This window comes from Dromiciops gliroides, chromosome 2, assembly GCF_019393635.1.
Source record: "Dromiciops gliroides isolate mDroGli1 chromosome 2, mDroGli1.pri, whole genome shotgun sequence".
NCBI classification, from domain to species: Eukaryota; Metazoa; Chordata; class Mammalia; order Microbiotheria; family Microbiotheriidae; genus Dromiciops; species Dromiciops gliroides.
Window position 1 is genome coordinate 45,410,623 of NC_057862.1, and position 27,526 is coordinate 45,438,148.

Genomic DNA, 27,526 nt, shown 5'->3' on the forward strand with positions numbered 1-27,526 from the left:
ATTACAAATGATCTATTAAGTGGGATTTATTTTCAGTTCTGTGAATACTTAGTTCATCTAGTCCTTTTGGTACAATTTGATTTCCTTCATTGCAGTCACTTCTTATTGGAAGTGGGAGAAGATATTTTTTCTGATGAATCCCATACTAGTCTTTCCATGCAGGGTACACTGAAGAGATTAACTAAATGGCTTAGTTTGGTTCCCGTTCCAGCCCTTTAGTTCAAGAACTTTTGATATTTCTTTGATTCTAAGTAATATGTGTTCCATTTTTGTGCCCTTAGTCTAATTCTTCATTGTTGTTGAGAGGAGTTACTGTTAGAACCTTTTTCTGAGACCTGCTGGACATTGTTAAATCTTTTATAAAAAGCATTCTCTTTCCAGCCTGAAACACTGAAGAGTGAAACAACCAAAAAGACACGCATCAGCATTTGGGCTCTTCCTTAGGAGAGTTTTTTAGGCCTTCGTACTTCTTAGGTTGGATGTAAAGGGATCTTTATTGTCATCACGCACTTTCTGTTGCAGTAATAGCTCCATTAACTGCTGGTGATCAAAATCCTCCAATAGCTTTCAAGTTTGTAGTCACCAGGGCCCTCAAAAAATCAGCCCTTCCAGGCGCTTTTTTTTTTTTAAATAAAAGTATTTTATTATTTTCCAGTTACATGTAGAAATAGTTTTCAAGATTTTTTCATATAAGATTTCAAATTTTTCTCCCTCCCTCCCCTAGACAGCAGGCAATCTGATATAGGTTAAATATACACAATAACGTTAAACATTTCTGCATTAGTCATGTTATATGAGAAGGATCAGAGCACAAAGGAAAAACCTGAAATCAGAAAAACAAAAGAAATAGTATGGTTCAATCAGCACCCATATTCCACAGTCCTTTTTTTTCCTGGATTTGGAGAGCCTTTTCCATCATGAGTCCTTTGGAACATTCTTGTTCCATTGGATTGGTGAGAAGAATCTAATCTATCACAGTTCATCAACACATAGTGTTGATGATACTGTGTATAATGTTCTTCTGGTTCTGCTCCTCTCACTCATCATCTGTTCATGCAAGTCCTTCCAGGTTTCTCTGAACTCCACCTGCTCATTGTTTCTTATAGCACAATAGAAGCTATAAATATTTTTGTACGTGTGGGTCCTTTTCCCTTTTTTATGATCTCTTTGGGAAAAAGACCCAAGAGTAGTATTGCTGGGTAAAAGGGTATGCACAGCTTTGTGGCTCTTTGGGCATAATTCCAAATTGTTTTCCAGAATGGTTGGATCAGTTCACAGCTCCACTAACAATGTATTAGTGTTCCAATTTTTCCACAGCTTCTCCTCCAGGTGCTTTTTAAAACACCTGGGTGGGAGGCATTCAAAAGCCCCTTGTCTGAAACAACTGGATTTAGTTACAGAACACAACTGACTTTTGGGGAAGAAAGGCTGTAACTCGTTATCTGAAGACTCCATAGCCACTGCCTTGGTTTGAGTTTGGTATTTTATTTTTAAGGTAGCTAGGTTGTACAGTGGATATAACAGTGCTGGGCCTGGAATCAGGAAAACTCATCTTCCTGAATTCAAAACTGGCCTCAGGGGGGCAGCTAGATGGCGCAGTGGATAGAGCACCAGCCCTGGAGTCAGGAGTACCTGAGTTCAAATCCGGCCTCAGACACTTAACACTTACTAGCTGTGTGACCCTGGGCAAGTCACTTAACCCCAACTGCCTCACTAAAAAAAAAAAAAAAAAAAAAAACTGGCCTCAGACACTTACAAGTGACCCAGGGCAAGTCACTTAACCATGTTTGCTTCAGTTTCCTCATCAATCAAATGATCTGGAGGAGGAAATGGCAAACCATTTCAGTAACTTTGCCAAGCAAACCCCAAATTGAGGTCATGAAGAGTCGCATATGGCTGAAATGACTGAACAACATTTTATTTTTCCATTGCTGTTCAGAAATACCTTTAACATTGTACTGATCAGATTATGTTATAAGCTATTTCTATTTACCATTCAGTTTTTAGGAAAGTATTTTAGTTCTGTATTTGTTTTTAAGGTAACTTATTATGCCTTTCCAAATTTTCTTTCCCACCTTGGAGCTTTTCACTGTAACAACAAAAAGGTGTTGAGCAAAATCAACCAGAAGGCAGTAGTCTTGTTGTAACAGCATTCTGGACTAATAGTCTGCCCTCCCCTCTTCACTGAAAGGTGGGAGATGCATTTTCCTCTTCTCTTCTTCCTGATCCACAATTGGTCATTAAGATTAAGGCACTTGGCTTCTTCACTGCATTTCTGATTGTCTTCCACAGTATTGACATGGGTTTTAGGTGGGTGTGTCCGGTTTTTCCCATGTGGTCCCATTTATTCCCCATCTCTGAAACATTCTGGGCCAAAGTATCCCTCCCTCCCTGTGTATTGTCTCCCCTCCTAAAACTTAGTAAGCTCCTTAAGTACAAGGGACTGTCTTTTTATTCACAGTGTTCGGTAAGGTAAAGCTTACAGTATTCAAGATGGTCCTGTATAGATGGTATTACTATATAATGAAGCGTTAAAAGATTAAAGTGATCTCCACAGCCATGTCAGAAATGTTTTGTTTGCAGTGCTACCCAGTGGTATAGTTAGGTAAAAAAATTAGAAAATAAACTTTAGTTTATGGTTGAAAATGATTTCCTAACAGTAGTCCTGTTGGTTTATGACTTCAAGAATAGCATCTGCTTTGGGACCTTTCGTATTTTTAGGGCAAAGTAGGGGAAGATAAGAAATTAGACTTTTGGCCCCAAGGAAGACCACTTGAAGAAATAAACAGGCAAGTGTCTGTGAGGGTTGTGGGGTTTTGACATCAGACTTTGCTGTAACTTGCCTTTCTTCCTGCTGACACATCCAGCATGATTCTTGTCTATGCCTTTCTGTTGATTCTCCTTAAGAAATCCACCTTGGAGGCCTTCATCTTTGTCTTTAACATTTCGGAATCACAGTGCAGCATGTGGAATGAGCTCTCCATCTATTTTTACTCACTCTCAGTATTGAACCCACCTACTTGATGTGTCATTCACTTTATCTATGCAAGTTGTCAACCTTTATATACAGTATCCTACCTACTTAGACAGTAGATGTCATTTTTTCATTGACCTTTGGATCATCTTCTCTTAGGTCTAGAATCATGGGCACACATCAAAGGGATAATATTCAAAAAGCACTTAGCATAGTGCCTAGCGCATAGTAGGCCCTTTATAAAGGTGTTTATTCTCTTCTGGGGTGTTATAAGCTTTGTGATCAACAGTTTCCAGGATTTTTGCTGCAGGTAGAATTTTTTTATTGAAGGTGTTTTTTTTTTTCTAATATCATTTATACTGTGAATGAATTAATGAATAATTTCAAATGTGCTTTTAAGAAATTATATATTTAAACATCAGAGGTTGATTTTTCACTGTATAAAATCTGAAACATTATTCGTTGGTATCCTTGAAATAAATGTGTACTACTTTCTACACAAGTCTATTTAAAATTGCCGGATTCCACTTTTTCATAGTCGCATCTGTAGTATATGGTTTTTAATTTAATGGTTTGGGTCAGCCTATTAGGAGAATATCATAATTGAAGTGAATTTAACAAATTTGCTCTTTGTCAATAAAGTTGTCTAAAGGCAACTATGTGATAGGTATCCTTTGTTGTTCTTAGAGATTTATTTTAATAAAATTAGAGTGACCTATCACTTCTGTAGACCTGTGTTCCAGAAAGGTTGTATGTTGTGTTCCAGGTTGCAGTGTCAACCCTTACTCTGGGTATTCATTACCAGTGTGATGTTTTGCTTCTCTTTTAATTTTTGCAAGCTTGTCCCTGAGTATGATCTCAGGTTTGGGGAAGTTCTTCCTAGGTTATATTACCAGGCTCTCATCCCTTCTGTTTGAATAATACAGGTACTTTGATGGAAATCTGGAGAAACTCTTTGCTGAGTGTCATGTAATTAATCCAAGTAAAAAGTCTCGAACGCGCCAGATGAACACACGGTCATCAGCCCAGGACATGCCTTGTCAGATCTGCTACTTGAACTACCCTAACTCAGTGAGTATTTGCTTAGTCTCATGGGAGCGCACTGGCCAAGGGATCTTGTGTAGCACTATGCAGCTGGGATGGTGTGACCATCGCCAAGCAAACCTCCTACAAGCTGCTGCTCCTAATGTCTAGGAGGAGAAACGCCCTGATAGGCAGAGCGGGTGATTTCCTTTCCCATGAACTGTTTAATACTTCTTAAATAGATACAAAATCCCTCTAATGGCAGGCCATTGAGGAGATTGCTGGATTCATCATCTGAAAAGGTTCTTCTAATTATAGAAATAATTCTAGTAAAAAACCACATGTTAAGAACTAAAACAGTCCTTAAAGATAAAAGAATACTAACCCTAATATGTATGGAGAAAAGGGGTTTAGGAACCCTGGTTTTATTTAAATACGATAATGATCTTTCTTGTAAATGGAGGGCCCGAGGTCTTCAAACTTCCTGCCTTGGAAGCGCTTTTGATGTAAACATAGGTGTGGTGCAAAGAGCCCTGTATTTGGAGCCTGAGGCTCTGGGTTCATATGGAGCCTCTGCTCTTGATCATGTAACCTCTCTGGGTGGTTTCTTGCCTGTGAAATGAGAAGATTTGTCCTAGCTGCCCTCCAATTATTTTTCTAGCTCTAAAACTGGTCTTACTTGGTTGGTAATGAGTTACTGGTCTAAAATCAAGTTAGCATAAGATAGATAAACAGATGAATTTATCATGCAGTCCTTTATCCCTAGAACTATTTTGTTGTCTCTTATTCTCCCCCCACCAAAAGAAAACCACACAGTCCTGTTAAGATTTCTTAGTCACGTTATAAATTCTTGCTAAATAATTTTCATTGTTTTCTAATTTTATTCATGTTCCCTATAGTAGCAGTGAAATAGTCACAATAAAATATTAGTCTATTCTTGGAATAATAGATTTAGAGGTGGAAAGGACCTCTGAGGTCATTTGGTCCAACTCTCTCAACAGGGAAAAGTACCTAACAGTAAACTTATTGGTAATAATGTTGGGAAAGGGGATTATGCATTCTTTTGACTATAGTATATTTTTCTCAAATGTTTTATGAGTTTACCCCAGTATATCTCATTGGCAATTATAAAATGGTGCAAAGAGGACTCTGATTCCGGTCACAAAATACAAATAAAATAATTTATTATTGAGTTAATATGATACTGTTGTCCTGAAGTAGATCTTTGGAGTCTCTAAAGTTATGCCTGCGGAAATAAGCTCAAACTAGATATTTTGAGCTAAAACAGCTTCAAGTTAGGGACCAGGGACAGCCTAAGCAGAATCTTATCCAAAAGACATGGAATCTTTTTCACCTACAATAATTCATTAAAATAATCACTTAGTAAGTTTTAGTGGATTTGAGAGTCTGTATCAGTAACTAGTATTTCCATGAATGAAAGTATGAATCCTTAAAATACTGAAACACACAGAAAACCTCTGCGTATACTCTTCTCATAAATGTAAAATTCCTTTTATTGTGCATATTAATTTATAAAGTTTGATTATTGAGTTAGTCACATTTAAAGAAGTCTTCATGATTCCATGTCCTGATTGTTTTGTCCAGCACAGTTTGGTCATATTTACTATTTCCGTGCTTCCTAAAAGTTCTACAATTCTTAACCCATGTAAAAATTGGCGCTATCAAGGTAAGAAGTGAGTAAACCTAGATATTTTAAGACTTGAAAGCCATTCAGAGCTATGCCCTTTAAAAATCACATCAGCTTTAGAACCCACCATGGTATATGCCCAAGACAGAATTCTCTATAATGTGGACTCAAGGGAGTTTACTATAGTCAGAAGAGGTATAAACTTCACTCCCCCCTCAGTTTGCCTTGGGGAAATACCTCAGTATGTGGCCTTCATACATATTGTGAAAGCCTTAAAGTGTTACACTGGTGTGGGCTATTTTAAATATCTTTTCCAGTATGATAATGGAAATAAGAACAGCACCCTTTCTCATTTACAGTGTAACTTGGAGTAGGGTTTGAGTCAATCCCATGAGTTCACTGAAATATTAATTCTAAAAGAATGTATCTTGAATAGTACTTTCTCTCAATAGAGCCATTCTTTCTTTGGGGGGGGGTGTCAATGAGGGTTAAGTGACTTGCCCAGGGTCACACCGCTCGAAAGTGTCTGAGGCAGGATTTGAACTCAGGTCCTCCTGAATCCAGGACTGGTGCTTTATCCACTGCGCCACTTAGCTGCCCCCATTCTTTCTTGAAAGACCACTTTTGGTTTTGAATTCATACCATAGTATCCTTTAAAAATTATTAAAAGATCTATGAAGCTTATTAGGTTAGAACCTAGTCAAGCAATTGATAGCCTTCTACTATGCACTTAATTTTTTTTTTTAACTGGCTACTATCTAGCTGTGTGACCCTGGGCAAGTCACTTAACCCCAATTGCCTCACTAAAAAAAAATTAAATTAAAAAAAAACCTGGCTACTATTATCCTATTTTCGAAAGCTTCCATCCTTCCCAAGTACCAGGTGACCTTTTAAGTGGAAAAGAATGTATATACATATTTCACCTAACTTAAATTGCAACATACTAGAGGCATTTTTTTTTTTTTTTTGGTGGGGCAATAGGGGTTAAGTGACTTGCCCAGGGTCACACAGCTAGTAAGTGTCAAGTGTCTGAGGCCAGATCTGAACTCAGGTACTCCTGAATCCAGGGCCGGTGCTTTAACCACTGCGCCATCTAGCTGCCCCAGCATTTTTTTTTTTTAATGAGGCAATTGGGGTTAAGTGACTTGCCCAGGGTCACACAGCTAGTAAGTGTTAAGTGTCTGAGGCCGAATTTGAACTCAGGTACTCCTGACTCCAGGGTTGATGCTCTATCCACTGCGCCATCTAGCTGCCCCTAGAGGCATTTTTTAAAAGTATCTTAACTAGGCAAAGATATCCGTATTATAAAGACCCCATAAAACAGCTGTTTCTACAGCCATAGGGGGGGAAATTGCCTTACTTGGCAGACGTGGCTTCAGGTTTTAGAAACAAAATCATTTTGTACTAAAACCATCTTATGGGCCTCGCTCACCGCAACCCCGATGTAGAAACTGATTTTATTTCATTATTGTTGTTTCCCTTTAGGAGTCTTAGGTGAGGGGTTGTATATAGAACCTTTTTAAGATTTTGAGATTTTTGTCTTAACAGCCCCTTCCTACTTATCTTCTTTTGTGAGAACTTACCTGCCCTCCCTATTTGGGATTTGCCTATCCTTGCTATCTTGACCCATCTATACTAGAGATACAGCTTAGTGACGGAAATGATAAAGAGGAACTGATCTAGTGACATGATAAGAGGTTATGGAAGCCCTCAAGCTAAGGGGAAATCAAACTATACAAGCCCCAGGTGTAGAAGTGATAGGGGCAAAAAAGAAGAAAGGGAAAGGAAAGAACTGAATATAAGGACAACCCATTCCTTTTCCAATACGGAGATGTTACAGGTATGATTTGTAAGCCATCAGTCCATACCCATCTACTAAGCACTTCCCACGTGCCAGACGCTGCATTTGTCAATCCATAGTGAACTTCTTGTTCGTCCCTTTGTTTCAAAGAAGGCCAGCGACATCAGCGTCTCAGAGTGAATGATATTGAAGTGAGGCAGAGCTGCGCCGAGTCATCAGCCTCACTTTCTCCTCCAGAGCCTCCGAGTCCTGCTTGTTCTGTTTGTCATAAGCACCAGTGTAGGGATGCCGCACAGTGTAATAGATAGAGCCAGGAAGACCTGGGTTCAAGTGTCACCTCTGTCAGTTACTGTCACCCTGGACAAATCACTTGATCTCACAGTATCACCAGGCAACTCTCAAAAATTAGAAATTGTAAAGAAGGTGCAATCAGCCTTAGAGAATCTTTAATGGGAACTCTGTACCAGTGAAATCCCATACACTATGCTCCTTCCACAAAAAGAAAGGAAAAAAAAAGTTTTCATTGTTGGTAATCAATGGATTTTTTTTTCTAAATGATATTTTTTCTTTCATGAGAGTGTTAAGTCCATAGAGGAACCTTGTGTATGCTCACAACTTTATGGATTATTACCCACAGTAACATCTCAAGTAGAGTGCATACCTTTTGAGTTTCATTTTGCTTGAATAAAATAGAGTTGGATAATACCATGCCTCACAGTGAGGTTGATTTGTGGATCAAGTAAAATAATGTGAAAAGCTTTGAATATTTTAGAATGATTATATGAGGATAATACAGGATTATTGTTAGTACTTTGAAACAGCAAAAGAAAAAATGTTTTAGAGGTTTTTGATGAGGTGAGAAGTGTTTTCCTGTCCCCATAGCAGTTCTTAATGTAACCCCCCCAAATCGTATCAGGAGCAATTTTCTGTAGGTAGCTTGGAGCTAAGAAAGCTCTTCTGCATCACTGGAAGTAGTGAGGACCAAATGCTTTGATGTACACTGATAAGCAGCTATATGTATATACAAATCTAAAGGCTGCTTTTTTGGATTTTTTTTAGCCTTCCTCACTCTCCACATTATTGTGTGATACAGACTGATTTTTCCAGATACCCATATGCAGTAAGGGGGGGGGTGTTTTTGATGGGGTTTTTTTGGTGGTTGTTGTTTTGCTGTTATCTTCATTTATATTATTTGTTCTAAGAAGTTTGTCCAACATCAATACCAGCATTCAACAGTGAATCCTTTTTTTGTTTCTGAATGTTGTGAGAGCAAAAGAGACAAAATCTTTCCCAATATCATCCATACCATGGTCTTTAACTCACAAGATGGTTGTGAGGAACAAAAACTCTTTAAAAACCTTGAGGCACTTAGCTAAATGTTAACAGGATTATAGAGATAGAATACAGTCATGGAAGAAAAATAAGCCAAGATGTTCTGGTATTGTCCCTAAATAAACATAAGAAAGATCAGCATGTTACCTGCATGGGATAATACTTAACAGACAGGAGATTTATAATGATCCAGATTTCCATTTCGACATTCACCTGAAATTGAAACTTTAACTGCAACATATTTTTGAGGTACTTTGAAATTACTGCTATTTCTTGTGGTGTTCTACATATACCACACTGCTTGCTTGATAATTAAACAAGGCCAGATATTTAATAGGCACCAAGTGGGGGTGACTAGTCTTTTTTTTTTTTTCCATTTAGCATATATCTGACTTAAAGGTTTTTAAGTTTTGCTTCTGGGTTTTACTTTTTACAATACTTTTGAGGCTGAAAGAATGCTACTTTGCCTTTTGTTCCATTCCCATGTACACACATCTATACACACACATGTGTGCATGTACATGCACATTTACTTATTTGGAACTCAGGTGAATTGATGTGACAGATGAAATGTGTTTGCCTATATAGAGTCTCCCCTCCTCACTGGAAGTTTGTGGGCTTGGCCCTGTAATTCTTCATTGGACAGTACTAGCCCTATAAGGAACATATGTAATGTAATTTAATAACCCTGCCTTGTCTCAAGGTACATTCTGTGGTGTCAAATAAGTCATTGCTAAAACTCATTCTTTGTTTTTGCTTCAGTATTTCACTGGCCTTGAATGTGGACATAAGTTCTGTATGCAGTGCTGGAGTGAATATTTAACTACCAAAATAATGGAGGAAGGCATGGGACAGGTAAAGAAAAGCTGGCTCGAAGAAGTAGCTTTAAATATATTAATAACCTGAGGGGGCTTTTTTTCTTTGACCAGGTTTTGTATACTGCCTTCTGTTTTCCATATGTTCCTCAGACTTTGAGTTTGTTTTGCAAATTGACCTTTTACCTACCTCTTCCTCCCTGTCTTCTACCCCTATAAAGCACGAGTTAGAAATTAAATTTTTGTACCTGATTAATACTCTAATTAGGGTTTGGGTGTGCCAGATAATATAGACAAAAATGTTGGGTTGGTTTTTTGTTTGTTTTTTTGCTTAATATTCTGTGTTGTCAATTAGAAGAATCCAGAACTTATAGATAGGAGGATGAATTTTGAATGTATGTGATTGACTCTTTCAGACTATCTCATGTCCGGCTCACGGTTGTGATATCTTAGTGGACGACAGCACAGTTATGTAAGTACTTAGGGTGGATGCCTATATGTGTTCTTCTTTGTTCAGACACCAAACTAAATTGACTTTCATGGAGCATTGTGTAGTTGCTGAATTTTAAATGTGAAAATATTAACACTTTCTTAATTCCTTTCTAGTGGTGTGGGCCAAAGACATTGCATTTGCTACTTGAAGCACTTCTTGTAGTAAAATACCCAGTCAGTATTCAGGCAAACTATGGAATGTGATAAGCACCTTTTTATTACCCATGCTAATGGAGAGAGGGGAAAGATTGGGTATGTGGATTTCACAAATATCATTTTAGCTGTTAGTGTCAACTCTTTTCTTCCCCAAGCCTATTGAACAGTAGATGAGTAACAGAAGTTTCTCTTGCGATTTCCCACTTTTCTTGTTCCCTGTTCTTTATCAACACGCAGGACATGTGCAAACCATATGTAAGGAGAAATCACATCAGTAAATATTCCTTGTGAATAGCCATCTGTTTTCTGAATAGATATTCCTAGTCATTTATGCAGGCAAAACTTAGTACATTTTTGGACAGCTGTAACGAGCAAATTCTCTTCTGAAACTTCTCCCTATTAGTCCTATTTCATAAAATAATAGATGCAGAGCTGGCAGGGACCATCTAATCCAGTCCTCTCCACCCAATCACCAAACTAACCCGTGTCATCTGGGGATTAGTGAGAAAAGCTGGGATTTGAACCCAGGTCTTTTGGGTCTTTCTGCTCTACCAGGAGGGAGGACCATTCAGCACCAGCCTTAATTTCTTTTCCACTAGAGAGCCCTTTAAATACTTCAATTCAGTTCAGCATACATTAAGCATCTACTGAGTACAAATTAATTGCCAAGCACTGGGGATAAAATAAAATTAAAACTAACTGTCCCTACCTGTCCTAAGAGAGTGTACTAGTTCTTATCAAGTTTATTTCTTTGCTTTTACAAATAGGTAAAACATAGTTTGCCACACTGCCTCCTAAAAGAGTTTTGTCCTCATTTCCCACACCCCACACACCCTCCCACTCCCTCCCTCAAGGAAACATCTTCTCTACGCCTTATGGGGCCCAGTACCATTTTGTACACTGCAAGTATTCTACACCAACCTTGTCTTAACTTACATTTCTTCTAAGACCAGAGGTGCATTTCAGTTGCATCAGTCCTCCCAGAAAGCTGAAAAGCTGCATATACCCAAATGGTATAGGTAGCATTCTATTCTAGTTCAAGAAAACATGGACTTTGTTGCTAGTATCAGAAACCTGAAATATCTTGTTTAAAAAATAGCTGCCTTGTTCATCCATTACAATTCCTCCTCCATCCTTGGAGAAAATAGGATGTTCATCCAAGGGATTTATTGACTATGAAACGTCTTCATTTGGATCATAAGTGTTCATCTAACCCAACCCTCCTCATTTCACGTTTAAGGAAACAAGCAGAATGATGGTGTGACTTACTTTAGGGTAACATAACTAGTTGATTGGAGAGCCTGACTAGAACCTAGGTCAGGTGTCACATTACCTAAATGGGTGTGGATAATGAGTCTTGGTTTATTAACTTGGACATACAGATATATTTTAATTGATACAGTTTTGGGGAAATTACATACATTTTTAATATAAAATTATTTTGAATGTTCTAGGAGAAATTTTATATTTAAAGGAATTAAGTCTTTAAATAAATATCAATTTATGTTATTGTAAAATTTCTAAATTATCTACAATTTGACATTTTTCTCCCAGCCTTTTTATTTATTTGTTTATTTTGCGGGGCAGTGAGGGTTAAGTGACTTGCCCAGGGTCACACAGTTAGTGTCAAGTGTCTGAGGCCGGATAACACCTTTCTTCTCAACCTTTTACCATCTCTGGTCATAGGCACATTTGGGAGAAAATGAGATGTGGAAAAGGTTTTTTTTTGTTGTTGTTATTACTGTTGTTTACCATAAATGCCTTGATTTTTTTTTTTTTTAAGTTCATAAAGAAAGGAACTTTAGTAATTGTCTAAAGATAACCAAATTGATCTTTAGTGGATCAGCTTTGCCTTATACTTCCTTTTTTTCTCTTGATGCTGGCCTGGCTTGTAGCATATACTTAGTAGCTGTCCACAAATTAATGAATGGGAAGGGAAGTAAAATGAGGCAACTATTTTAATTTTTGCATTGACAAAATGTCGGGGTGGGGGTTGGATTTTGAGGTGGTAGACTGCAATTAGATTTGGAGATAAGGGTTTTGTTTATCCAGAATAAAAATAGCTATAAATATCTCCCATGCTTATATAATAGGACAGGACACCAATAGATTCAGAGTCATAGCTGATAAGGACCACAATATTCCTTAGTTCTGAAGAACAGACCCTCTCTATAGTCACCTTCCACTGCAGGTGAATCAAGTTACACAGTGGGGCAAAAGTTAGTTTACAAAAGAATTACAAAGTGTATTTGTAAAATCTTTAAAGGCTTTCCAGTGAGATTGAGGTAATGTTTCTGTTTTCCCTGGGACTTTCACCTACACAGAGTTGGTGTTGTGAATAAATGAGCTCGGCGTGCTGAGTCCTTCTATTAGCACAGCTGTCATGAAACCCCTGCAGTCATCTCTCTGATACCATGGCCCCCCACAACATCTGATTACCTAATTGTCCTTGCTACCCTTGTGTCCAGACGATGGAGATATCCAAAAAGTTGCATCCTGACATGCCGGAAGAGTTAGGATCTGTGTGGGTTTGGTCCGAGCAAAGAGGGATAAGGGAGGATGAAAGAAAGCCATCTCTGCCTGTACCTCATTATATGAGGGTCATTGTCCTCGCCAGGCACTAATTACTGACCATATCTCTTTGATCTTTAACAGTTACAGAATCTACTACTGGACAGTATTTCCTTGTCAAGTTGCTTCTAAGTCACCTCTTGTAACTAAATCCATTTATTCGGTATGCCCAAAATGAACTCAAATCTACTTGCTTAGAGATTTAATGTGGTCACTTCCACACAATTGATCTTGATCAAACTTCCAGAAAGAGCGTATAGAAGATGTTTTGGTCGTTTTGTCGTACAATGAAGTAAAAAAATTGTCCCAAATGAAATTCTGTACAAAAACATAGTTTCAGCTTAGAAATGAATCAGCACAAAAGTGAGGCTCCCAAGAAAGGCTCTCCTGGGCCTGAGAGATTTTCGGGAGACACGCCAAGAGACAATTTAAGTATATGTCCTAGACTGGCCCTAAATTGAGTTGCAAAACTACATTAAGATGTCTTCTTAAAGAGCTGTAGCTCATAGGCTTACATAAGGAAAGCTTGCTGATATTTGTCAATTTACACTTTTTTTTTTTTTAAGTGAGGCAGTTGGGGTTAAGTGACTTGCCCAGGGTCACACAGCTAGTAAGTGTTAAGTGTCTGAGGCCGGATTTGAACTCAGGTCCTCCTGACTCCAGGGCCGGTGCTCTATCCACTGCACCACCTAGCTGCCCCTACATATACTTTCAAAGCAGGTTCAAAGAGTATTGCCGTTTCGCTCTTTTCCATATACCCCACTTACTTTTAAGCAAAATATGGCTGGCATGATCATGTGACAAGCAGTTCTCTACATCTCAGGCAATTGTTATGGTCTGGATTGATAATGAACTCTAAGGTCTTTTATACCGAGTGTGTCTGAAGTACTAGGGAAATAGAGATTATTGGAGATCCATGTTCTCTTATGGTGCAAGCTATAGTCACAAGGAGCAGGACCCACAGACTTACTATACAGGAAAGTAACTAAGTGCTGTTTAAAGAGAAAGGATTATTATTAACTGGGTACTTCAGGAAAGACTTTGTGAAGGATGTGGCATTTAAATTTGAGGGATTCCTTTGGATTTCATGACGTTGAGATTTGGGGTACACTAAGTAGTAGCATAAACTTCTACAAAGGATACCAAGTACTTTGTTCTAGACAAGAAGGCTCTGTGGTGGAGCTTTCTGTGAGGAGTGCCTGGGACGGGACAAGGGACTCCCTCTGCCAACTGGTCAGTGATTTAGTAGATTTCCAGGGAGTTAGCAAAGGGACAAAGACTTAAGTTATTTGCCCAGAGTCCTACACTTAATATCAGAGGGTAGATTTAAAATCTCAGCTCTCTATCCGTTAAACCGCACTGCCTCTGCAGGTTGAACTATATTCAGTAGTTAATAGACTGAGAGATTGGAATCAGAATTGTGAATGACATGATTGTCCAGTGTATGGTGATAAGAATATTAATTGGGACAATGTAATAAGATGTTGGAAAGAAGAGCCAGGAAAGCAATTTACCTGAATAGAGACATAAAACTAGATGCAAAGGAAAGAGGTTCCCCTGCTTCAGTGGAGTAAAGAAAGATAGTAATTGTGGGGAAAGATCATTGTTTATAGCTATTTCACCTGACTGATACAAGAGATTAAGCCAGATTGTGAAGACTTTAGGGCATTGATGATAGACTTCCTGGAGTAGTTCAGACCAGACTATTTATAGGGTAATGGAAAGGGAGAGATTAAAGGAATATAATTCAACATGATCGAATCAATCTTTTGGATGAGGCAGGAAAATTAGCTTTAGCAGAGTCAAGGCTATCTCCTCTCCTGAAAAGGAGGTGAATAAAGATGCATAAAGAAAGTGATGAATTCTGAGGGGTTTGGCCAGTAGACACTGAGGAATATCACTTGTGTCCTGTCATCTGCTGTGAATGGTCTGAAGGCCAGGGAGTATTTGGAGATTAAAGGGAAGAAAACAAGAATGGCAGTAAATGAAAACTGAATAGGAGAGAATGAGTCAAGGTAATTGATATTTTTAAATGTTTAGAAGAATTGGATTAGTTCTGTCTTACGCCCAGTCTTGACATGAAGTTCGGTCAAAGCTTAGTGTTGATGTATTTGTTGCTGAGGTACCCTTCTATTTTGGGTAAAACCTGCTTGGATATAGTTTCTTTCTTAACAAAATGAAGTTCTGTCTGCTGCTTTATGAACAGAAAAGCTACCTCGCATGGTTCCCTTTTGGCCTTAGATTGCCAGATGATTTAGAATCAAATTTGCAATTCAGTTGTGTGTCATTAGCTTACCCCAGGTACTTCTTAGCCTCTATTTCCTGTTTCTTTTAGATCCCTCTTTTAGTTCTGTTTTTATCTTTAAATATCCCATTTTGTATTACTCATAATTCGTGTCATCATTTTGTGGATAACATATATCCTAAATAAATTCCCAAATAATTACCCTGTTGTAAAATTTATATAATAATAAGAAAGGATAAAGCCATGAAATGAGCAGAACAAACTGATTATACATTTTGGATTCCAGATGACTTAGCCTGCTTGCAGCTCTGGGTATGGGCATTAATTTAAAATTTCTAGGAGACCTTGCCAAAGTTATATTTAAAATCTTGATTTTGAAGATGTGATGTTGATAAACTGCTTTGATTGGTGCAATTAAGTTGGGTTGTAGCAGGCATACTAATGTCATTTATAGCCCATCTCCCCATTTGTTAGTTTGTAGCCATAAGCAGAGATTAGCAATTATGAAATAATGTTTTTTAATTGTTAATGTAATATATTCTAGGCAAACCTCAGTAAACTGTTTTTCCTTCTTTTCTTTCCTGATAGGCGTCTGATCACAGATTCAAAAGTTAAATTAAAGTACCAGCATTTAATAACTAATAGTTTTGTAGAGGTGAGTGGCTTTCTCTTGAAAATTCGTCGTTGTTCTTGTTGTTTTAACTTTGGGTTTTCTTAATATTCTTAATATTTTCTTAATATTACTAATGCTAATTACTTAATATTACTACCATTAGCAAGAAATCTCTATTAGTGTAATTGGATTGTATATTTGTTTTGGAGAATCATATTTTAAAAGCTCTTTCCAAAAACCTGGAAACCAGTCTTTTATCAAATAGGTGTGTCTCCTAAGAATTTGGTCTTTGGCCAGCAATTTTTAAAGTTCTTTTTTTTTTTTTTTTAAGTGAGGCAATTGGGGTTAAGTGACTTGCCCAGGGTCACACAGCTAGTTAAGTGTCTGAGGCCAGATTTGAACTCAGGTACTCCTGACTCCTGGGCCAGTACTCTATTCACTGCACCACCTAGCTGCCCCAATTTTAAAGTTCTTAAACCATTTTGACAAAAGGTAGAGATAACTCAGTATTTTATTAATAAATCAAATAAGCATTATGACTTTTTTTAGTCTATATGAAATCATAAGTCAGTGGAGATGTATAATTAGAAAAGAACATATCAGCATTCGGAATGATCTTTTTACTTTAAAAAAAAAATCTAGGGAGGCAGCTAGATGGCGCAGTGAATAGAGCACCAGCCCTGGAGTCAGGAGTACCTGAGTTCAAATCTGGCCTCAGACACTTAATACTTACTAGCTGTGTGACCCTGGACAAGTCACTTAACCCCAATTGCCTCACTTAAAAAAAAATTAAATTAAAAAAAATTCTATTCTCCAAACTATTTTTTCTATTGTCCCCTCTCCCAGTTGAATATCTTTTTAAAAATGAAAAATCACTTTCCTAAAAAAATGCATAATCCAAGAAAACAACTTCCATTGGCCATGACAGATATATGTCTCATTCTTCATTTTAAGTCCCTTAACCCTCTGGCAGGAGGGTGGGTGTCATGTTTCAGCTTGAGTCCTCTGGGTTTGTTATTGCATTTATTATTGATGTTCTAAAGTCTTTCAGATTTTTTCCATTATTATGTTGTTGTCATTGAATAAATTGTTCTAGTTCTTCTCACTTCACATTGCATAAAGTCATAGAAATTTTCTGTTTCTTCTGAAATGTCATACCATTTTTATATGCCATACTATCCCATTACATTCATATTATCACAGTTTATTAAGCCATTTGTCAATAGATGGGCGCATCCTTTTTAATTTCTAGTTCTTGGTTACTACAAAAAGTGCTATTCTAAATGTTTTTGTACATATGCAGACTTTTTCTTTTATCTCTCTGAGGGACAAACCTTTACTGCTGTGTAGCTGGGTAATATTCCAAATTGCTTTTCAGTATCGTTGGCCCAGTTCATACCAACAGTACCCACATGTGCCCATGTTTTTTCTAAGGAAAGTTTTTCCCCTCTGACATTTGCCATTTTCCTCTGCTGTCACCTTTTCCAGTTGAATGGGTATGAGGTATTACTCATTATTAGTTATGTGGGGAATCTTTTTCATAAGGCTGAGGAGAACTTGGGTTTCTTTCCTTGAGAACTATTTATGATATCCTTTGACTATTTAGAGAATCTCTCCCTATAAGTTTGTGCTTTGTTTGAGTAAGGCAGAGTTCCTAAAGATATCTTAGAGCTAAGTGCTTCTGAGCAGATCTCTTTTAGACGCTGTGTAGTAACTAGTAATCTTGCCTGAACAGAGAGAGAACATTAGTTTCATTTTCCATTAAAGAAATCACATTGGAAAATAGTTGTAAAAGGGTTTATGCTCAGTACTAAGTTCCTATAGGTAGGCAGAAAATATAGTCATCTAACAATTTACAAAGTAGGTCAAGAGCCAGTTGAGGCCATACACTAGTGATCATTTCATAAAGAACATTCATGCCTAAATTGAGTAATTTTCTGTCAAGCACTCCCTTTGTAAGGGTTGTTGACTGTTCAGAATGTCTCTACCATCTATAAATAGTACTTTGAACTAAATGTGGCCCGCCCAAGAACAGGCCAAGAAAACCACTAAGGCACCAAGAATTTTCAGCATGGTTTTATGAAAATGAAACTCAGTGTACCCCTACCCTGAAACCCACCCAGATCAGCCAACATGTTCTCGGGAGTATTCATACATAAGAGTTTGCTTTTGGAGGTGCATTTGTTTTCCTACTTATTTTAATTCTTTTTTTTTTTTTTCTTCCAGTGCAATCGACTGTTAAAGTGGTGTCCTGCCCCAGACTGTCACCATGTTGTTAAAGTCCAGTATCCTGATGCTAAACCTGTTCGCTGCAAATGTGGGCGCCAGTTTTGGTAAGGACATTTCTCAATTAGAGTTGAGAGTTGTTACTTTTCTTAAATTGTTTAGCTCAGAGAGGTAGCTTTGTGATCTTGTTTGTAGGTTCACATGCTTTTTGTCAATATGTATTCACCCAGCAAAAATTGTTGAAAAAGCTTCATGTTGAATTTGAAATCTTTTTCCTTTTTATATATTTTGGGAATACATTCTCTGGCATAAACTAAATGTTAGCAGTGTTTTTGTTGCGTATGACATGCTAGAGAACTGAACTTGGGAAGGGTACAGATAAGCAGATAACAAGGCAAAGGTCCAAATGGGTCCCATAGAAAAACACACTACCTTCTGGACCCTGCACCAGCCTTCTGATGCTTCTAGTTTGCATAACTCATCCTAATTTTAAGTACTCTCATATGTAATAATTGAGATTTCTATAGTGCTAACATATGTTATAAAAGTATTGTCTCCATTTTATAGTATGTAAATGGGCTGTAAGGCTCATGACTTGCTTACACATGTTCACAGACAGCTTTCCTGGCTCTATGACCAGCATTCTGTCTACTATACTACTCTTTCTAATCAAGTCAGGTATGATTTCCCATCTTAACATTGAGAAAAGTAAAACCTGGATTGCTTAGGAAGTTACCTAAGGTCATATGTGTGGCTATTAACTGGCAAAGCCTCGCTCAAAACCCAGGTATTCTGATGATTCTTCTAGGATTCTTTATGGTATATCATTCTGTTCTTTTTTTTTAACTATTAGGATAGGGGTGGCTAGGTGGCGCAGTGGATAAAGCACCAGCCCTGGATTCAGGAGGACCTGAGTTCAAATCTGACCTCAGACCCTTGACACTATGTGACCCTGGGCAGGTCACTTAACCCCCATTGCCCTGCAAAAAAAAAAAAAAAAACATTAGGATATCATTTTCATATTTCTTTCTTAACTCCTTGATCTATTATCTCTTAATAACGATTTAAAAAGAAAGAAAAAGTTAATTAAAATGTATATCATCAACCATTTCACGTGGTACATCTCATACCTGTAGTCTTCCCATCTCTCTGCAAGGAAGGCAGTGGAAGTACACTTTTCTCCTCCTTTTAAGTCAAGCCTAGTCATCAACATTTCACAACATTAAGTTTTGGTTTTTGTTTCTTCCATTTCTGTTATATCTGTGGTGGTGTTCGTCATTTCTTAACAGAGTAGTAACATTTAATTCCATTCACATCCCACAGTTTATTTAGCTCTTCTCCCATCAGTGGGTACCTACTTGGTTTCTAGTGCTTTGCATCCATAATAAAATGCTGTGGTGACTATGTTGCCCAATATATTGGGCCTTTCCTATTAGTTCTTATGATTTCAGTTATCTCTTTTGTGAGAATTGGAATGACACCCCCTGCTGGGAGGGACATTGTGAGCTTTGGCCTGAAAAGAAACCACATGACTTGAGAGTCCATCCGGAAGTGACCTTTTCTAGGGTTTTGAAGGTCAGGGTCGGTGTCAGGAAGTGGTGTTTGCTGACCGTGGGTCCTGTCAATCAGTGCTACCAACCAATTAGCTGGGAGCTGTGTGTGTGGATGGCCCTGTTTCCCCTTTCACAGGAGGCTCCTGGGAAGAGCAAGGCTTTTCATTTCAGTACTGCGGCTTGGGGGGAGGGCAGATGCTGGGCTCGCTTAGATAGATGAAGTTTGCTTTTTACCTCTCTTCACTAACTTCTGATGCACTTTAATAAACACTTAAAAGGCTAAACTCTTGCTAAAGCTTCTAATTTAAGGCAACCACTCATTAGATTTTAGACATCATAGCTAGAATTTTAGGCCCTTACACTTTGCAGTTGATTCCTAGATCTATCTGTCCAACCCTAATCTCTCTTCTGACCTCCAGTCCCCCATCATCAAATGTCTGTTGGACATTTCAACTGGAAGTTTCATAGACATCTCAAACTCAGGATGTCTAAAATAATAGACTCATCTTTCCCTCAAAACCCTTCCTTCTGAATTGTAACCATCTTTCCAGTCACCTAGGTTCACAATCTTGCTGTTACCCTCAGTGGCCTCTCTGACCCCACATAATCAGTTAGTGCCTAAATCTTGCCATCTTTGTTTATCACTCTCTCATATGTACTCTTCTTTCTACTCACTTAAACCACATCCTTTGTGGAGGCCCTCATCTCTGCTTATCTCCCAGGAGATAATAGTTGACTGGTTGGTTTCCATGGTCCAATTATAGATTGGATCATTTCTGCCTCAGAAAATTCTCGTGGATCCCTATTATCTCCAAGGTCACATATGATAATAGAAGGCCCTTCTGTTTGTTCTCCCATTCGAATATAAGTTCCTTTAGGGCAGGAACAGTTTTTGCTTTTTATTTGTGTCCCTGTCACTTGTCAAAGTGCTTGGTTTACAAAGTGGCATTTAGTAAATGCTTGTTGATTGAATGCTTGATGCCTTTGACTGGAGTATATGCATGTGAACTCTGGGTTGGATTATGTATATTTAAGTCACTTTTTTAGTGTACTTTAGCCTACTTTGCCTGTCTTCCTGCATTGCCACCAGTAGTGACAATTCCCCTTTTGTCCTCTTTGCTGGCTGTGAGGGGTAGCTTCAGTATTGGATTTATATTCTTGTACTGGTTTGGAGAAATCTCTCCTAATTAATAGAAAGTAGTTTCCCAAATCTTCTTTTGAGAACTGTTCATATCATTTGATCAGTTGTATAGTAGACTTGGAGTCTTTCAGGAAGGCTTGAGTTCTAATCCTACCCCAGACGCTTGCTGGTTGTGTGACCCTGGGCAAACAACTTGCCTTGCTGGGAGTAAAGTGTTCTCTAGATGACAACTGCTATGATTGTAATCCTTAATACCTCACTGTTGGCTCTTGGTGTTGATTTGTCTAGGTGTTAATCTAGATGTTTCCCATTTCCATTCTGCATTGATTTTATTCATTCAAAAATTTTTTTTCAGTGTCATGTAATCAAAATTCTCTTTCTGCTTCATTTGGTTAAGATTTCTCCACCTAGCCGTAGTTGTAAAAGGTACCTGATCTCATTCTCTTGGAATGTACTTATTATGTGAACTTATATGTTCAGGTCATAGATCCTTTATGAACTTATTGTTCTTTTGTGCACTCTTTTCTTCCCCTTCTCCCTGTGTTGTTTTTACCTCCCTGCTTGTCCAGATCTGTTCCCCTTCCCAACCCAACACAAAAAGAGGCGGTTTTTAGATGTCCCATGCAGGCCCTCTCTTTCATCTCTCTCCTCAGTGATATACCAGCTGATCCTCTGACCAGATATAACCAATAATCATTGTTTGCAGGAAGTGAATTGCCCTAGAGAAGATAAAACTGAGCCAAGGCAAGGCCTAGAGGTCAGGTTTTTTATGAGTTCAAACAAAGTGCCTTTGGGTCTGCAGATGTACTTTATTCAGATATGAACAAAGAGAGCCCTGTGCTCCAGGGGCAGTTACCTGAGGTTTTTTAGGACAAAAGCTTTAAGTGAATTAATTTTTATTGATAATTCCATGATGAAAAGGACATGAATAGATAATTAGAAGTTAATTTTAGAATAGTAAAAATGTACCCTTCTTAAGTTTGTATTAACACTGAGATACTAAAGTGTACCAGTAATTGTTGATGCTTAAACAGGGTTTCTTAACCTAATTAGAACCGCATACAGAGCAGTAACTAATATCATATGAATTTTCCTTTACTTCCTATATCCAAAAGAAGTAAATTCCACAATTAGCTGAAAAGTGATGGTTGAACTGATCCGGGCTTAGCCCCACACACTGGTAGTAGTACACTGATTCCAGATGGACTGTAGCTGTCAATGAGATCAGATTTTATTCACTTTGAAGAATGAGCATTGATATCTCTCTGTCTCCTGTCCCTTACAGCTTTAACTGTGGAGAAAATTGGCACGATCCTGTTAAATGCAAGGTGAGTTTGCCTGCTGGCTTTGCCAAGATGTTTATCATTCTCCCAGGAGGCTTTGCTCCTGCCATTGTCCATTCACATGTAGGAGGTCTCTTTTACTGTGTTAAGAGGGCAGTATTTGAGGCATACATCAAGGAGGAATCCTGCTGGTTTAGAAGATTAAAATAAAGTAACAGCCTTACTTTTCAAACTGTTGGGTTGGGGGCTTTGGAACAAATCAGAATTATTACATAAAATAATGCTTCTGCATACCGAGTTAGAAATTGTCAGAAATCTTTTTATGTTCCCCATCCACTAGTCATTAAGGAATTGGTTTCTTCACTCATGAATTGTCCTACACATATTCATTATCAGTTCTAGACCTCTTGGGCTGAAATCAGAGGTAATAGTATTTTAATTTGGGAGTAATACTAGATTGGGAACATATAGCCTTCTTTATGACATCACAACTGTTAAAATCTTAATCATCAAGAAAATGTACATTTAGGAAGACATAGTCAGATGTAAGAGATTTTTCTTGCTAGATTAACTATAAATTAAGCTTCAATAAATGTCTGCTGGAATAGCCTTTAGTGTAGGTAGATTTCCAGTCAGAGACTTAAGATTCACTGATGATATGCAAATGTATTTGTCTTTTTAACAGAGGATCAAGAGGAAAGGGGATATTCCCATATATAGTCAGTACTATCCAAAACCATTTCCCACCTTACCTCACCCCCCAAGAAAACTTGGGTATTATTCAAAATAAAACCAAAATTCTCCCTGAAAGATTTTGATTTGTTGCTTTTTTAATATATATTAAAGGATTTCATCCCTAATATATTGAGTTCTGTTCTGAAATTTACAAAAAGTGGCACATTTTAGCTGTTTATGGAAATCTTGATATATTCTTAAGTATGCTGATCTCTAGAAAATGCTCAGTATCTAGTACTTGCTAAACACAAACCCAGAATTCTCCGGTTCCCTGGATTTGCATGGTGATGAGATTGGGAGTTTAAGGTTTTTCCCTGTCTGTATTCACCTTTCCAAACTCTACCTTGCCCCATCCACACCATCTCTCCCTCCATCTCCCTCACCCCCAAATGTTGTACCTATTGGCAAGTTAGTGTAAGATGAAAGGTTCATGAAAAGAAAGATCTTTAAAAGTATTCAGTATCTTCCTCCCCCACCCCCAAACCTGTTAATTATCCACTAATAATTATTTTTTCCAAACAGTGGTTAAAGAAGTGGATTAAAAAGTGTGACGATGACAGTGAAACCTCCAATTGGATTGCAGCCAACACAAAGGTTTGTATTTTATTTGACTTAGCTCTTGATAATGGGTGCCTTTAGTTCTTTAAAATTTATTTTCTATTTGTTTATGTCTGAGCAAAAGTTCGGACTTACATTGAAAAGGTGTGATTTCACAGTGCTAGTTATTCTGCTTTGGTTGATAACTCCATAGAAAATGTAGTTACTGTTTCATGTGTAGTTTGTACTGAAGTTTTTATTGTCAGATTCCTCATTGTTTCCTCACTGAGGGGCTTGACATCTATTCTATTGTATAAATGTATGAAATAGCAATACTTTCCCTGATGCAGCTTGATTTTATTGGTTTGTGTGTCTGCCTTCAAGAGTTGGTTGCCCTGAGTTTGCCTGGTTGGGATTTCTTTTGTGGCTGGTGGAAAAAATTAAAGGTCAGAATAGAGCAAAGCAGCTGTTAAGGGAGATGTTGTGTAGAGATGAATTGAGGAAAGCAACCCTTGTCCATGTGGCTGGATTGTTTATTTTGTGTTCGTTGTGATTTAAGAATTTGGGCACGAGTGTGGTACTCTTACTCCTCAGCATTTAGAGGTTTGTGTTTGCTGATACAGTTAATGTGGTTTTGATATTCCATAATTTAGTTGTGCATCTGGAAAAATCCCAAGAGGCTTACATGTTTTTGTGGAGGTTTGTACTTTACTGTTTACCTAAGAAGGACATTTATTTAGCCAGCACGATTTAGGCCCTCAGCTGCTTTTAGATGAAATAAGCATTTTAAATGGACAGCATGAAAAGCTCTTACCCCTTTCTTGGTAGAGTTCTCCAGACAAGTGATCCAGGGTCACCATCTAACCATAGGAGCACCAGACAACTTAACTGGAATACTGAATAAGACTTGCTTTTGGGAGGGGAGGGGGCAAGACAATGGGGGTTAAGTGACTTGCCCAGGGTCACACAGCTAGTAAGTGTCTGAGGCTGGGTTTGAACTCAGGTCGTCCTGAATCCAAGGCTGGTGCCTTATCCACTGCACCACCTAGCTGCCCCCTGGAATACCGAATAAGAAAGTTTTCTATGCGAATGATTTGTGAATATGCAGCAGGCAACTCTGATATGACCACAGCAGTTGGAGAGGGATGCTCCAGTCTGCATGTGGTAAAGAATGTTTTCTCAACATGAGTGCCCCAGACCAATTAAGGCACAGGCTCAGACTCCTGTCCCAAACCAGAAAAGGAAAAAGTGTGCCAGAGTGAAACTTGACCCTGTCACATGATAATGCAGATCTGTCATGCAGTCTTTGTGGAACTGAGACTTGTAAATGAGGAGTGTCCCCCCAAGTTTGCCCAAGCCTTTTAGTGTGGCTTTGCTACTTTATATCATGCATCATATGCTTTACTCTATATTCTGTAGGAGACTTAGGACCAACAGCTTCCTGTGTTTGCTTTTATAATTGCCAGTTTCAAAAATCCTTTTCACGCATGTCAAATTCAGGTATGGTTTTTCTGTCTTAGCGAGAGTGAAAATGCTGAAATAAACTTGATGGTTTCCCTTCACAGGAATGCCCTAAATGCCATGTAACCATTGAAAAGGATGGAGGTTGCAATCACATGGTCTGTCGTAACCAGAACTGTAAAGCAGAGTTTTGCTGGGTGTGTCTTGGTCCCTGGGAACCACATGGATCTGCCTGGTAAGTAGGGACAAAAGGAATTGGAAATACTGCATTTCAAAAGAGAGAAGTGCATTAAAGTAACAAGAACCAACCACTGGAGGCTTGAGCTCTAGTTCCAGTGCTGCCACTGAACTGCTTTGGGAATTTCATCTTGGTTTTTCCATTTTTAAAACCCCAGTTACAGACTAGATCAGGGCTTCTGAAACTTTCCATTTGCTACCCTTTTTTGGCTGAGGGTTTTTTTGTTTTTTGTTGTTGTTTTTTAACAAGACTGCCCTGAGTATACAGGTATACAGAACCTTTCACTGTTGCCAAATTTTTCTTGACCCCCCCACATTCATTTACCCAATCCCATGTGGGGTTGTGACCCACACAGTTTAAGAACATTTCATTCTTATTTATTCCTGGTTGATGAGTGGCTTTATTAAACCTTTATTCTGTTTTTAGGTACAATTGCAACCGCTATAATGAGGATGATGCCAAGGCAGCAAGAGATGCACAGGAGGTAAGTATGTATCCCTATAGTTAAAGAAGATTTGAATGGGAGAATCCATTATATACTCATTAGGCAAACACTTGTGGCCCTTCTCTCCCCCCAGCATAAAAATTATAAACTGTTTTACAACAAACAAACAGGAAAATCCAGCCTTTGAGGGACAGCAAAATTATTCCATTTGTTTGTTTGTTTATTTATTTATTTATTGGTGAGGCATTTGGGGTTAAGTGACTTGCCCAAGGTCACAGGGCTAGTAAATGTTAAGTGTCTGAGGCCGGATTTGAACTCAGGTCCTCCTCACTCCAGAGCTGGTGCTCTATCACCTGCACCACCTAGCTGCCCCAACAGTAAGATTATTAAAGCAACATTTTTGAAGATCAGTGCATTTTATTCTGTAATCTGTTTCTTTGTTAGTATTTTTTTCTATTCTGTGCTAAGAGCATAAAAATTGAATAATAAAGGTTAATGGTTACTACCAAAAAAAAAAGAATTATAAACTGTTGGAAAATTATCCTAATAACTGATAGCTCTCTCTGTTGTATAAAGTAAGGCAGTTTAATATTTTAAGGAAGAATCTAGTGAGTATCAGTGTTTTCATTTCAACTATTGACTTGAAACTCATCTGACTCTCTTCTACCTGTCTGGCTCTCTTGTGTATTGACATTAATAGATCAAAGCTTGATGGTGGTCACAGGGTACTTTAGTTACATGGTGAAATTTTACTTGTTTTACAGATTTCCATATTGATTCATCATTGTTAGATCATGTCTAAATTATTAGTGGTTTGGATTCACATTTAATGAGAAATGTGAAACAGTTCTCTAATTAAACATGAAGTTTTTTCTGACTAGACTCTATAAGAGTTCAGGAATTATTTGTATTTTTTTTTCAGCTTAGAAATGCTTTTGCCTGGCCTGTTTGTAAAACTTGAAGCTTTGGGCAAACTTCCATGCATCTAGCTGAGATCTAAGGGTTCTAGGACTGCCCTGGGAGGTGTTTCAAAGCACCCTCAAATCAATAGAAAGAAGTGTCCTAAGTAGACATCTGCTTTTTTGTTCAAATATATTTCTTCATTTTAACCTTTTGGGGATTTTTCTCATTTTTTGTTAGTCTACATTTATTTGGGGGGGGATGGGGAGGTGGAGTCAATCCTTAATCTCCTGATATTATTTAATCCTTTAATGTTCCCATAGCAGAAAAATTGAACTTGAATAGGCACTCCTTTTTATGTTGTTCAGTGTGAGTTGTTATTTAAAACGAATACTGAAAAAAGACATGATCTTGGATCATTTGAGTGTTGCCTGATATCTAAACAGCCATAATTAATGTAAGAATTGCTAGCTGTTTTTAAATACTTTTCACATAGAGAAGTCTGTGTGTGCCTTAGGAAAGCCATCGAGGCAATGACATAGCTAGCTTGAACTTCAGCTTTGTTGGTGATGGACCTGTGAGCATCATCCCTCTTTCACAGGCAGGGAACTAAGGCCAGGGCAAATCTGTGAAGCTGTTTGCTGCCCTAGGGGATTGGGAGGGACTCTGATTCCTGGTTTCTAACCCTTAAGTACAAGTGTTCTTCCCCTGGGCATGCTGCAGCTGAACTTGATGGTAAGTGGGGCACAGCTTGCTTTATAGTGACCTTTAGAATTTAGGACAGTCAGCCTCCTCACTCCCACCTCTAGTTTTCTGTTCTTTCCATGTGTAAAAATGAGAGCTAGGAAGACTATTTTCCCCCATTCTCTAATTATGGATGGATAATGCATCTTAGTAGGTAAAAGCATAGAAAGCAGAATAAAGCTCATCTGACTCAAGGCTGTGGTTGGCTTTGGGGTTTGCTTCGTGGGACAAAGTCCTGTGGTGACTTGTTGCTTCATCTCAACAAGTCTGTATTGAGGGCCTGCTCCCTCCTAGGTACTGTGTCTCTAAGCATCAGGAATACACAGGAAACAAGACTCAACTCCCGATCAATCTGCCCTCTATCAAAGAGATAGCAGGATTTATTCATTTCAAGGCAGCAGTGCTTGCTGCAGGTTTGGGCTAAAGCATCTGTAGGTGCCCCAGATAGAGGGAAAGAGAGTCAAGGAACAAGGGGTTTTTATAATTAATGCCCAGCTGTGAAGTGCTTTCAGTAGTTAGTTGTTCCTTAGTGCAGTGACCAGTCACTACACATGCCTCCTGTTTCACACTTAACTGCATTTTTTTACAAGAGA

General features: G+C 38.2%; 1 protein-coding gene across 1 annotated transcript in view; it reads left to right on the forward strand.

The window, feature by feature from the left end:
* ARIH1 (ariadne RBR E3 ubiquitin protein ligase 1) overlaps nucleotides 1–27,526 on the forward strand; it is a 91,991-nt gene that overhangs the window by 56,932 nt on the left and 7,533 nt on the right. The window contains exons 3-11 of the mRNA XM_043982093.1: nucleotides 3,901–4,045; nucleotides 9,541–9,633; nucleotides 10,010–10,065; nucleotides 15,646–15,712; nucleotides 17,897–18,003; nucleotides 21,876–21,918; nucleotides 23,131–23,202; nucleotides 24,711–24,841; nucleotides 25,271–25,328. Of these exons, the coding sequence (XP_043838028.1) occupies nucleotides 3,901–4,045; nucleotides 9,541–9,633; nucleotides 10,010–10,065; nucleotides 15,646–15,712; nucleotides 17,897–18,003; nucleotides 21,876–21,918; nucleotides 23,131–23,202; nucleotides 24,711–24,841; nucleotides 25,271–25,328 (772 nt within the window). The remainder of the gene's footprint in view (nucleotides 1–3,900; nucleotides 4,046–9,540; nucleotides 9,634–10,009; nucleotides 10,066–15,645; nucleotides 15,713–17,896; nucleotides 18,004–21,875; nucleotides 21,919–23,130; nucleotides 23,203–24,710; nucleotides 24,842–25,270; nucleotides 25,329–27,526) is intronic.